Source organism: Micropterus salmoides, unplaced genomic scaffold, assembly GCF_014851395.1.
Source record: "Micropterus salmoides isolate LMB-PRFRI ecotype aquatic unplaced genomic scaffold, ASM1485139v1 Ms_hic_scaffold_3, whole genome shotgun sequence".
Classification (NCBI taxonomy): domain Eukaryota; kingdom Metazoa; phylum Chordata; class Actinopteri; order Centrarchiformes; family Centrarchidae; genus Micropterus; species Micropterus salmoides.
The window spans coordinates 2,519,548-2,533,692 of NW_024042261.1; the positions used below are offsets into that span (position 1 = coordinate 2,519,548).

The window sequence follows — 14,145 nt, forward strand, 5'->3', positions numbered from 1 at the left end:
AAATAGGAAGAGTGTTCGGCTTGGCCCACCTGGTCTGGAACTGTCTTCAGCAGAGGAGGACTGTTCCCCTCCACATAAGAAATCCCTTCCTCCTGCCCCCCCCCCCATAAATTCTCTCCCTGCATTTACTACAGTCACCCCAAACCCCAGTTTAGCCCCAGCCCCTACCACTCCAGCATCTCACGGGCTCTTCACAGAGTTGCTGCATTACTGGGAGCCAGGTGACAATTTTTCATGTGAGTATATTCTTTTGCATTCTGACTGACGTGTGTATTTGTGTACTGTGATGAATTTCATAGAACAAGTTAACACTGTGTTCTCTCATGGGCGTGGCAAAATGACTGGCTAGCACCCCCTAGAAAATTGGAAAAAATTAGCCCCTCGTCCATGTTCAACCTACATGCACGAAATTTTCTGGGGACATGTATCATATCAAGACGCACAAAAAAGCTTCAAGAAACCATATCCTAAACTCAACAGGAAGTCGGTCATTTTTAATTTTATGGTCATTTCTGGATCATTTACACACTCCGTACTTTAACGAACTCCTCCTAGGGATTTAGTCGGACCGACTTAAAATTTCTGCTGTGCCTTCTAAAGGTCCGTGGCGTCAATGATTCACCATGAAACAGGAAGTTGTTGTAACTTTAGTGTACATGCTCACATCTGCACAAAACTTTACGTGCTTGATAACTGTCCCGCCCCGAACACATCTATACGTCAATATTCATTTCTAGTGTTAGTGCCAAGTACTATGTAGCGCCACAAAGGGGACACAGGAAGTGACATATAACACCTTAATGCTGCGTTCGAAGCGCATAGCAAATTCACAGCCACACCGGCAGAGCTCCAGAATATGCAACGCGGCCACCTCACACCCCGACGCGCTACATGTGCGAGGGCCCGCCCAACGCTGCTTGCAGCTTTAATTTTGAATTGAAATTTTCATAAAGGTTTTCAATTTAACAAAATATAGAAAATTTATTTATTTTATTTAGCTTTAATATAAACAACCACATAGCCTATATTAAAATACTAAATTAAAAAAAAGACAAAATTAGTTTTGCGATTTTTTGTAAAATGTGAGGTTTGATAAGCAGCCCTCATTACAAACCAACATTGAATGACATCATGGCAATCAATCAACATTTATTGTATTCAATTTCAATTCTCGTTCAATTCTTAGTATCGTGGTGAACTGTTTCATCGGTTCATCCCTACCCAGAAGAACCAGATTATGGTCGTTTTACCAGTCTGTATAAGAATAGGTTCACAAATTACTTGTAATTAGTAATAAAGCAGGCCAAGTCCCCCTCTGTCTGACTGTAATATAATTAGACCACTAATCCTGCTGCCTCCAATACAAAAGGAGTCAAATGTTCAGAAACTATTACACTTTACAATACAATTCTCAACAGCCTCCCAGCTCACCTCTGTCTGCTCTAAACAACAGCAGAACAAACAAACAGGGAACACCTTGTAAATGTACCGTTTTTATTGGACTTATATAGAAATACTTAAAAAAAACAGTAGCACCATTACTTAAGTTTTACTTTTTAAAATGTATAACTTTAAATATCAGAAAAAATAAAACTCTTGATACATTTTCAAATCTTGTTTCAGCAAATATAATATTAGTATTTGACCATGAGGTTAAAGGCCCTTTATCATAAAATAAAATACACTTTGTTCTTAAACTTTGCTCAATAAAGTACATTTACGCTCAAGTAACTTACACATAAACAAGTGGTAAACAAATGTATTAAAATAGAAATACTAAAACTATGGTGGTACAACAGAAGCCTGTAATTCCCACTGGAATCTAATTCATACATATTTAACGGTTTCTTTGTGTTCAACTTACTTGATTTTGTACATTTCAATGTTTCATAATAATATAGAATAAAATAAATAAATAAAAAATATCCTGGATGAAGCATATTTAAGACATTTTTTGCTGAACCAATAAAAATCTCCATCCCAACAGCATACTGTCAAAATTGTGTGATATACAGTGCCATATGGTCATGCTAAAAAATAATATTTCAATCCAGCCACAAAAACTTCACTGAATTTAAAATTAAAATACCTGTAAACATCTTTGCAATAAGAAATATAATCTTTCAAGTCAAAAAAATCTATCCAATACTTTTGGGAGTACCTGGAACAGAGATTTCGCACCAGGCCCCCTCATCCAACGTCAGTGTTGGACCTCTCAAAAGCTCTTCTAAACGAATGGGCAAAAATTCCAATAGACAAACTCCAAAATATTGTCTTCCCACAACAGTAGAAGATATTATAGCTATAAAGGGTGGACCAACTCCATATTAATGCTTATGGATTAGAATGGGATGTCATAAAATTAATGTGTAGGTGTCTAAATACTTTTGTCCATGTATTGTATATGTAGGATATGTTGTTGCCCTCCATTTGGTGTCTGCAATATCTTTGTACGTCAATGGTCCTGTTTGGCAGGAAGCCCTCCGTGTTTCCCAGTAATGGACTCCCCTCTTACTAGATTCAATCATGAAAACTAGAAGGCTCAGCCCTGCTAACAGTCTAGAGTTAGACCCACCTACATCCGTCCTGGCCCCACCGTGTCTCTTTACTAGGGATGCAGCAATTACCGGATTTCACAATTAACTACGCTTTAAAACGTCTCAGTTAATTAATCGTAAAGGCTCCACTACACCGAGTGTTTCTGTTGCAGTGAAAGGAATTGTTGCAACTTGCACAAAACGAAAACAAAAAGTGCACCGTGCCAGCTTAAAGTTCCATGCTTATCAGAGACATGAAGGCTACTACTGTACACTGGCTAAACTCTGGCAGTGGGACCAAAAGCTTTAATTCCACCAAAGAAAATGGCAGATTCAAAACACTAACATAACATCAGGACCTTATAAACTTGATGTTCTCAAATCATTTTCACTAAAACTTATATGTATGAATGAGAGTTGATGACAATAACAGTTCAGTTTATTCCCCTCCTTAATAACAATTTGTTAATGTTATTAAATATAAAAAATCTAATTATAATTATAAATTATAAATCTAAGTATAAGTATTTAATAGTGTTAAATTAATTTAATGCATTATAATTGTGATAATCTTGAAACCATGATTATTCCTCACTATATAATCGTACCAACAAAATCTATAATTGTGGCATCCCTACTCTTCACTTCACCCTATATTTCACATGTAGAGTACAACTTACTTGAACTATTGAATACTATGCTGTAATATTTAAAACATCCTCTTAAATGTTGAAAAAATGTCCCCAAGCGACAGTATAGCACAAACAACTACAACAAAGCCCACAAAGGATGTCTGTCCCTTCTTCTGGATACTGTAGCCTCTTACATACAAATGTATATCTATGTACACTTTACAAACTGGTAAATGTGAACCAATTAAAGCAGTATAAAGAGTCTGTTGCAGCTATTGTAGCCAGTCTTGCTGCTGATACAGTCAGAGTTACACTTCTTATGAAAATATACGTATAGCCTGAGTGACACCAGTGTGGCAGACAGGGCATTTGGGTTCTCTCCTCTCACAGATACGATTGGCACATTCCATACAGAAGAGGTTGTGCCCACAGGGGACCAGGGCTGCAATGACCTCGCTCTCAAAGCACACCGAACAGTCGCGACTGCCTTTTCGGCTGGTGCCAGAGGAGGTGGAAGAAGAGGAGGACGATGACGAGGTGAAGGAGTCGCATGAAACTCCAGGGAGGTGAGGGCCCGCCAGACAGCCGATAGGGCTGGAGTAACCAGGGAAACTGAGTGGGCCTCCGCCTGGGTCACTGCACATCCCACGGGCTAACAGGTGCTCAATGTGGCATCCTGTGTGGCTGTGGAGAGGAGGCGACAGTCTGGGCTGTGGGGTACAACCATAAACCCTTCTCTGACTCATAATTATCACATTGGCATTAGTGGAGGTGTTGTTGGGGAACATGGCTGAGGTGGAGGTGGGGGAGTTGCCTCTGGTGGATGACGGGGTCGTGTGACTATCGTACTGGGACCACAAAAGGCCCGGTGGGGCTGAAGTGGGGTCAAACCCTAATGAGGAGTCAAAAGTCATGCAGTCAGGTGAAATCACCTCAGTTTCGTAAACCAATGCATTGCCATTGGTGTTGACACTGATGTTATTGTTATTGTTGTTACCGTTGGTGGTGGTGTAGCTGAGTCTGGGGCTGGGAGGGCTGTAGTCGGCTATACATGAGTTGTTGTTACCAAAGTAGGAGTCTGTGGAGGAGGACGAGTCATTGCGGTGGTTGGAGAAGGGTTTACGTTCTGAGATGGGGGTCATCCCGGTGCTGGGCTTGGACCACAGGGTGGCATGCCCGTGCAGATCAAAACCCACATCGGTCCCATTTGCGTGGAAGTCATTTTCATCCTGGAGTTCAATAAGGCCTCCTGTCCTCATGGTGATGTGCGCTTCGATCTCTTCACGTGCTCTGTCCACATTCTCTGGCATCCCCATCACCTCGAACACTGGCTCCTTGTCTCGGCTGGGTGTCACAATGTAGGTGTGAGTCTGCTGCTGGATGCGCTTGATGGTGGCACCCTTGGGACCTACAACCAGTCCCACAACACGGTAAGGCACCCGGACCTGGATAGTGGTCTGTCCGGGCAGGTTGGGTGGTCCAAGGACTGGGGTGCTACCTCCGTTCAGGCTGGTGTTTTTGTTCCTGGAGGCTCGGATCATGGAGAAGTGCTCTGCAGCAGAGATGATTTCCCTCCTGGCCATAGCCACCTCCTCCCTCCTGCCGGTCACCACAAAAACAGGCTCCTCGTCTCGAACTGGGGTCTTTATGTAGGTGTTAGTCTTTGCTCGCAGCGCTTTGATCTTGCAACCTGAGACATGAAAGCAAAACGAGAAACTGAGGGCATATCCAAAATAACAACTTCTCAAAATATGTCACGTGTTAAACCTTGACTTATGAACCATTCAGCTGCTAGATGTTTATTATTGTCTCTCAAAAGGCCAGTGGCCTTTCAGAGAAGAACAAATTCTAAGCACATGCCACACCACCATGGATATACGGCAGTACAAATATAACCCACAACAGAAAACCCCTTTCTGGATCCAGGATAATCCCTGTTTATTGTATCAGCTACTGGTAGACTCTTTGATTCCTTTTCTATACTAATAGCATTATAGAAAGATGGGGAAAGCGACTTAATCATTTCGATAGCCTAGCGCAGGTGCATAAAGTTGCATTCCAAGACCCTCAAGCAGATACACACATCTCTAGAAGGAGAACAGCTTTAGAAGGATGACATAATTAGCAACGCAAAGCCAGCCGAGTGGGATAGGGTGATGTAACCAGGGATGTAGAGGAGGGTAAACCCAACTAAACTCAGTCTAAACAGCCATAAACATAAATTCATAATGCTTTAGTATCAAACAGATGTAGGTTAGATTAGGATAGGTTGATATGGTCTCTTTTATGAGGCTCACTCATAGACTGTATATAAAAATGGATGTAGTGTCCATTTCCGAAGAGCAGTTGAGCAGTTTTGAAGCCCAAAGTGGGCGGAGCCAATCGTTGCCAACTTGGCAGCGTGCAAATGCGCATCACTCCTCCATAACCAAAAATGGAGGGGTCGTGATGGTGAAGCAAAGGTGACCGGTTGCTAAAACCACGCCCACCTAGTTTGATGTGAAAGAGTTAGCTCAGGCTAATGCAATATGCAACACGTTCTCATCTCAGTGCATCAAATACAGACGCTTTGAGACAGCGTGACAAAGAGTAGTTATTTGACCAGAGAGATTAAAGGCTTCAGAAACCTTTGCAGGTGTTTAGAGTTAGTTGATTAGTTAGCTTGTCTCAGGTTGACATTTCTGTATAATTTAAAATACAGAATTGTATTTATTCTAAAATTTTAATACATTGAGATACTGGAGTTTTTATTTCAATGAGCAGTAAACTGTACTCACCAAGATGAAAACAAAAAAGAGCTTGAAATCAGGGTGCGAACTAAGGGGGAGCCAGGGGGAGCTTAGCTCCCCTAAAAGCATGATTTGTGATATTTTCGGGGGTCTCTAAAATATTGACAGCATGCTTTATTGTTGTAATTTCTATATTTCTCTATCATCATGGATCCATGCATAAATTCAGGAGTGTCAGACTTCATCCAGCCAGAGGGAACAATCACAGACCGTCAGCAGCGGGCCAGTCGCTCCTCGATCTCCTGTCCCTGTTCCGCCCCAGTCCGTCTCCGGTACGGGTTGTGTCGCTAGTTCGGCTGCCGCGCTGGGAACGGTTCTTGATCGTTCCGTCTGGCTGGATAAATATTACGCATGATCCATGCAGTACTGCAGCTGGGGGCTCTCCACAGCGCCACGCAACTTTTCAAAATTATTCCATCTCACGGAGAAAAGACAGGACAGGTCGCAAACAGAATCACAAAATATCTTCTCAGAGAGCTCTCAACATCTAATGGGCTTGTGTCCACCAAAACATTTTTTACCAGCTGAAAACGCTGCCTGCTCTTCTTAAAACGACTAGCTGGGAGCAGGGCTGGCCTGGGCCTGGCATTTTTTGCCCAAATCGGTCTAACAATCCTCACCAATACACCATCCTTCCATATAACATGTGTACCTACTGTAATATTCCACTGAACCAGTGCAAGTGAATCAGTGCACTCATTCACGCTCACTACTACTTACTGACTCCATGGTGATCAGAGGTTTCCGTGTAGTAAATAAACTCATAATCAAGTACAAGTAGCCTAAAAGTCATTTTCACAGCAGCGTGGGATTAGCCAACGCGATGCTGAAAAAAACCCTCACCTCAGTCATTAAGACAGTTAACCAAAGTTAGGACTGCATCACCTAACCCTAACCCTTTACCTAACCCCTAATGAGAACAAGACAAGAATATATTTTAATACTATTTAGAAAAAATATTTATTGATGAAATATAGAAGTGGTGGTCTGGGGGGTTTCTCCCTCAGAAGATTTTGAACATTAAAAACTTAATTTCCTGAATCCTGGAGACATTTTCTGCATCAATTTATGGTGGAAATGTCTTTATTTATATAAAGGGAAACACAAAATTCAGGGGGCCGGTGACAATTCAGAACATAAAATTATTTTTAAAAATGCCCAGCGTGGAAAAGACGCTCAGCGCCTCATCATGCTGCTGCCATTTTTATCATGTGTCCCATTGCAATGAATTGAAAAAAAGATGCTTGTCTCAGGAAAAAACGCTTTGGTGGACACAGGCCATAATAGTTTCATTTACAGCTGTTAACTATCATATATTGTTAAGTTTAGATCACACTATTTCCAATTAACATAGGAAACTGATGAATGAAGAATGTGATTTTATTTTAAGTAAATTTAGACTGATCCATTTTACAACAAAAATGATTCCCAATACATAAACAATAATTTAACTATTTAAAATTGTGTCTTGCCTTCATGAAAACATCAATCTTAAAAGATTACAAATGTAAAAGTTGTTGTGAATGACTTGTTATTGTAACAGTATTTATACTGATAGAACCTGTTATGGTGTTGTGGAGTAAAAAAACGAAAAGAAAAGGCTAAACAAAGCAGTAAGGTGCAGGAGTGGAAAGAGTCATCCTGGAAACTGTGACAGTTATTTCATGTAAAGCTGGACACAGAAAACCACATCTGGATGGGTTCTCCAATTAGCTCCTCTGGGACCTGTAAAGACAAGATGGGTACAGAGTTACTGACAGGACACAGTTTTTCCCCAACTGCCATGAAGCTACTGAACTGTGAGATGGCATAACTTCTCTGGCATGTAAAAGTAAGTAGGGTGCTAATGTGCAATACACTGTTTACTAATATGTACAATATTAATCTTGCTGCTGGACACTGTGCAGTAATAATCTATGCTGATAGGCAAGGTGCAACAATCTATGCTGCTACACACCTGTTGACCACTGAAGTCAGCTCTATGTATATTTATTTTATGTTTCTTGTTGAACTGTATTACTTGATTTGCATTTTTTGATTTGCCTTTTCTTTAAAGTATCACCCTGATGTCTAACACTTCTCCAATACATTTTGGCTTCTCTCTTCTTGCTGACTTCTTTTTTGACTCTTTTAGCGTAACGAGCTAAGCTAACAAGCTATGTTTTGGCAGCAATGCCTGTTAACTATTGTTAACACATAAATAAAATACAAGAATTTCACTCACCAACTGAAGCACGGACTTCCTGGAGGTTCTCTCTCCAATAAATCGCACAGCATGCCATTATTCGTACAGTATCTACATGAAGAAATCTCCAAAAGGCAAACAGGGCAAAGCTCCAGTGCTCTGTGCGCACTGTGGGTGCAAGTCTCTTAATTGCATCCACGTTTCCCTCACTTGCATCTTTTCCAAGCCAGGAGAGAAGGAACGAGGAAGTATGTTTCTAGTGACATGAGACGTCCTTTCCTCCGAAACGTCACATGAAGCATTTCTGTTTCTCATGAAGGCGCCAGCTGATCACAGCTGGATCAGCTGTCAGTCGGCTCTAACAGCTGTAGAGACTTTTGATGGAGTTTGTGTCTGCATTCTGCATTGTACTGATGCTATTAAAATCTCCCAGTTCTCAGTGCAGAGCAGCATGATTCTCTCTCTGTAGGTTACTGTATGTCCTGCTCAGAGGATCATTTCTACTGGCACAATGCTAATATTATCTGCATTTATATTTATTGATTCTGATTGTGAATTCATTATTGAATAACCCAGAAGGTGATCATGGTGTCTTTGGATTTATTAGGTTAAATGTTTCAGGGCAATTGAAATGATGTAGCTTGTATCAAAGTTGACACTCAGTTTTTGGCTTTCCGTTTATTTCCTCTTCTGATATCCTTTAACACTACTGCATACATTTTATTTGCAAGTCACATCACTCGTCACTGATTGATTACTGCATTCCATCATATCAATCCAATTTTATTATCCAATTTATTTTTTTCTCTCTGACTTTAATTGTCTCCATAACAAAAGTTGATGGGAGAAAGAAAAGATCTTTCTAATAAATGAAGAAAGTCAAATCAAATAGGCTATAAGAGTTAGTTAAACACTTGAGTTCAATCAAGTTATCTGTCGTGATGTATCAGATCAATCCCATCAGCTGCATCAACAATATAACAGCTACCCATTAAGGGCTGTGTCGGTCAGTCCCCGTACCTCGCTCCCCGAGGTGCAAATAAGAGCTTTAGGTCTGCAAGATGGCGGAGCAGAACAACTTCCGGTTCAAGCGAGGAAACGACAAATAAGAGACTTGAGAAGCACCCTGTATTAGCTGAGCTAACAGAAGGAGGGCAGACGGTTAGCAGTCACAGCGGCAGCAGCCACCTGGCTCCAAAAGATAGTCAATGGAGAGTGACTATCTTTTGGAGCCAGCCTCAAGTGGCCACTCGATGAATTGCAGTTTTAGTTACTTCCTACAGAAATGAGACCGGAAGGTTTCCGCTTGGGCTCACTTCCTTAAAAAAATCCCGGCTGTCACAGTTAATAGACATTTACCAATTATAACCTGATATAACCTGACAAAAAGAGATGGGAGGTGGAGGGGGGTACCTTATGTAAATAGTTCTAATTCAGAAAAGTCCCACTGTTGTCACTTTAAAGTGGAGGGTGGAAGTTATTAGTGATTCTTTACAACTGCTTTTTTTCCTGGGAACAGCAGCAGTATTGCAGGGAAGGAAAATATTCTGCATTTGTAAGCACCAATACCGGCCTTTAGCCCCACAGCTTAAAGACTGTTTCCAAGGTCTGTGGCAAAGTAAGATTGTGACCATTGACCTAATTTGATCCTGTGCTGCTCAGCATCATAATCATCAAATAAATCTGGCAATTATTTGCAGGCTGTTTTCAAAGACAACAGATCCAGATTTATTAAGAGGCAATGAGCCCACAGTTCAGTGAACTACCTGTCTTCATTAAGCATAATGATTCAAATAACATGTCTGTAGTCTTTAAATTTAATATACAGGGATTTTACATAGTCCCTGTATGTGATTTTTCTTCTAAACTAAACTCCATTCAAAATTGTAATTATTTAATTTGTAATAATTGTTCGAGGCACTCTTCAATCCGGCATAGGTCTCCATAATCATCCCAGTAGGCAGTTATTTCACTTTAAGGTCAACTTTTTAAAATCCTATTATGCTGGCTGCCGCCCAACCCTGCATACAGGACGAACAATGGGTGACAAACTGGCGAGACAGTAACACGTTAGCGTTTTATTGAACTGATTGCTGTCTGGTGGAATTTATACATGCCGAATTCATGGGTGATGCCTACATATTTAGAGATGGCATTAAACCCTAGTGCGTGAGTAGACAAGCAAGACGTTGAAATAATTCCGTATTTAGCGTATCGGCATTCTGTTCCTCCCACAGCAGAACAGATCCGGACGTGCTAATAACTGAAGTGTTTGGGTGCATTGCCGTCCCTATACTGCTCAGCTGCATAACATGGCAAATATAGGCTACCCAACTGTGTAGAAACACTGAAACACGCACCCTGTCTGCCCACAATCTCGGCCACATGCTCGGAGCTCGGAACCGCGACGCATTCGGTCATGTTGACGCTCTTTTTCCGGGGCTCCTGGTTGTTGTCGTACAGGGGGTTATCGTTGTCCAAGCCCAGCAGGGAGAGCTGATCCAGAGTGATCAGCAGGGCTCTCTGGTCGTCCAGTGCATCTCCCTGGACGCTGCTATCGGCGAAGAGCGAACTGGGCATCAGTGCCTCTTAGCAGCGTAGCAGGATCGAAGGGTGTAAAAGCAGTGAGAGGGGAGGGGAGGGGAGGACGAGGGGAGAGAGACACCGGACCCAGTGCAAAAAAACCTTATTTTCCCGACGGACACTAGATGTCTATGTCCTTCTCTGAGCCGACCCGGGGGCTGTGCTATCTCACGGAAAGACGGCGAGGAAAAAGCCTGTTTATTCCAGAGCCCGCGGCGGAGATAGAAACATATCCGTTCTTCACAAGAAGAGCGTCCCTCCGCTCCTCTGTTTCTTCGGTCTGCGCGACTGACAGGCAGAGAGGCGTGCTGGTGACGTCACCACCTGGGCGGGGGCGTTGCGGTGCTTCGAGGTTATTTGCATATCTGCGAGCTAATTGGCTGGGCGGACAATGAATGGACGGGGCCGCTTCTTTGTCTCACTCCTTGCCCTTTTAAGGGACCGAGCACGACCGTATGAGGTCCCTATTGAATTTGCTATTGAATTTGCTAAGATTATATATTTAGGGCCCCACGCTGCTTGCAGCTTTAATTAGGGCCCGAGCACGACCTGTGAGGTCCCTATTGAATTTGCTCGGATTATTAGGGCCCGAGCACGACCGTGTGAGGTCCCTATTGAATTTGCTCGGATTATACTTAGGGCCCGAGCACAACCGTGTGAGGTCCCTATTGAATTTGCTCGGATTATTAGGGCCCGAGCACGACCGCGTGAGGTCCCTATTGAATTTGATCGGATTATATATATATATATATATATTTTTTTTTTTTTCTTTTTTCTGCAAAGAAGGCCCAACTGACATGGCCTAAACATACTCGAAAACTCACCAAAATTTGCAAACATGTCAGAACCGGTGAAAAATTTCGTTTTCTACAAGTTTCGCACATGGGCGTTGCAAAATGACTCGCTAGCGCCACCTAGAAAATTGGAAAAAATTAGCCCCTCGTTCACGTTCAACCTACATCTACGAAATTTTCTGGGGACATGTATCATATCAAGACGCACAAAAAAGCCTCAAGAACCCATAGCCTAAAGTCAACAGGAAGTCGGCCATTTTGAATTTTACGGAATTTTGAATTTACACACTTCGTACTTTAACGAACTCCTCCTAGGGATTTAGTCGGATCGACGTCAAATTTCTGCTGTGCCCTCTAAAGGCATTGACGATGAAAAGTTGTGCTATTTGCGAGTTTTCGTCAATGGGCGTGTCCGTGGCGTTGATGATTCGCTATGAAACAGGAAGTTGTTGTAACTTCAGTGTACATGCTCACATCTGCACCAAACTGTACATGTAGGATGAGAGTCCCGCCCTGAAAACATGTACATGCCGACATTCACCCACAGTCATAGCGCCACCTGCTGGCAACAGAAAGTGACCTTTAACGAAGCAGCCCCCGCCGCACGTTTCACCTACGTGCACGAATTTTCTGTGGTACGTGTATCTTGTCCAGACGCACAAAAAAGTCTCTTGGAGCCATAGCCTAAACCCAATAGGAAGTCGGCCATTTTGAATTTTATGTCAAATTTTGGATGATTTACACACTTCGTACTTTAACGAACTCCTCCTAGGGATTTAGTCCGACCGACCTCAAATTTCTGCTGTGCCTTCTAAAGGCATTGACGATGAAAAGTTGTGCTATTTGCGAGTTTTCGTCAATGGGCGTGTCCGTGGCGTGGCGTCAAAGATCAAGTCTTCGCCATGACACAGGAAGTTGTCGTAGCTTCAGTGTACATGCTCACATCTGGACCAAACTGTACATGTAGGATGAGAGTCCCACCCTGAACACATGTACATGCTGATATTCACCCACAGTCATAGCGCCACCTGCTGGCAACAGGAAGTGACTTTTAACGAAGCAGCCCCCGCCGCACGTTTTACCTACGTGCACGAATTTTCTGTGGTACGTGTATCTTGTCCAGACGCACAAAAAAGTCTCTTGGAGCCATAGCCTAAACCCAATAGGAAGTCGGCCATTTTGAATTTTATGTCAAATTTTGGATGATTTACACACTTCGTACTTTAACAAACTCCTCCTAGGGATTTAGTCCGACTGACTTCAAATTTGTGCTGTGCCTTCTAAAGGCATTGAAGATGAAAAGTTGTGCTATTTGCAAGTTTTCGTCAATGGGCGTGTCCGTGGCGTGGCGTCAAAGATCAACTCTTCGCCATGACACGGAAGTTGTCGTAACTTCAGTGTACATGCTCACATCTGGACCAAACTGTACATGTAGGATGAGAGTCCCGCCCTGAACACATGTACATGCTGACATTCACCCACAGTCTTAGCGCCACCTGCTGGCAACAGGAAGTGACTTTTAACAAAGCAGCCCCCGCCGCACGTTTCACCTACGTGCACGAATTTTCTGTGGTACGTGTATCTTGTCCAGACGCACAAAAAAGTCTCTTGGAGCCATAGCCTAAACCCAACAGGAAGTCGGCCATTTTGAATTTTACGTCAAATTTTGGATGATTTACACACTTCGTACTTTAACGAACTCCTCCTAGGGATTTAGTCCGACCGACCTCAAATTTCTGCTGTGCCTTCTAAAGGCATTGACGATGAAAAGTTGTGCTATTTGCGAGTTTTCGTCAATGGGCGTGTCCGTGGCGTGGCGTCAAAGATCAAGTCTTCGCCATGACACAGGAAGTTGTCGTAGCTTCAGTGTACATGCTCACATCTGGACCAAACTGTACATGTAGGATGAGAGTCCCACCCTGAACACATGTACATGCTGATATTCACCCACAGTCATAGCGCCACCTGCTGGCAACAGGAAGTGACTTTTAACGAAGCAGCCCCCGCCGCACGTTTTACCTACGTGCACGAATTTTCTGTGGTACGTGTATCTTGTCCAGACGCACAAAAAGCCTCTTGGAGCGATGCCCTAAAATCAACAGGAAGTCGGCCATTTTGAATTTTACGTCAAATTTTGGATGATTTACACACTTCGTACTTTAACGAACTCCTCCTAGGGATTTAGTCCGACCGACCTCAAATTTCTGCTGTGCCTTCTAAGGCATTGAAGATGAAAAGTTGTGCTATTTGCAAGTTTTCGTCAATGGGCGTGTCCGTGGCGTGGCGTCAAAGATCAGCTCTTCGCCATGACACGGAAGTTGTCGTAACTTCAGTGTACATGCTCACATCTGGACCAAACTGTACATGTAGGATGAGAGTCCCGCCCTGAACACATGTACATGCTGACATTCACAGACAGTCATAGCGCCACCTGCTGGCAACAGGAAGTGACTTTTAACGAAGCAGCCCCCGCCGCACGTTTTACCTACGTGCACGAATTTTCTGTGGTACGTGTATCTTGTCCAGACGCACAAAAAAGCCTCTTGGAGCGATGCCCTAAAATCAACAGGAAGTCAGCCATTTTGAATTTTACGTCAAATTTTGGATGATTTACACACTTCGTAC

The 14,145-nt window shown here is 42.8% G+C and overlaps 1 protein-coding gene across 1 annotated transcript; it reads right to left on the minus strand.

Annotated features, from left to right (window-relative positions):
* Nucleotides 1-1,477: 1,477 nt before the first annotated feature.
* Nucleotides 1,478-11,010, minus strand: mex3b (mex-3 RNA binding family member B). Its single transcript, XM_038693885.1, has 2 exons — nucleotides 10,504-11,010; nucleotides 1,478-4,859 (listed from the first exon to the last, which is right to left on the minus strand). The coding sequence occupies exons 1-2, from the start codon at nucleotides 10,721-10,723 to the stop codon at nucleotides 3,487-3,489; spliced, it is 1,593 nt and encodes a 530-aa protein (XP_038549813.1). The 5' UTR covers nucleotides 10,724-11,010; the 3' UTR covers nucleotides 1,478-3,486.
* Between the last annotated feature and the right edge of the window lie 3,135 nt (nucleotides 11,011-14,145).

Excerpts from the sequence above, each read along its gene's own strand:
- mex3b (XM_038693885.1), bottom strand. The coding sequence starts at position 10,723 with ATGCCCAGTTCGCTCTTCGCCGATAGCAGCGTCCAGGGAGATGCACTG. Across the intron at positions 4,860-10,503 it reads CGAGATTGTGGGCAGACAGG|GTTGCAAGATCAAAGCGCTG; the intron begins GTGCGTGTTTCA and ends TTCATGTCTCAG.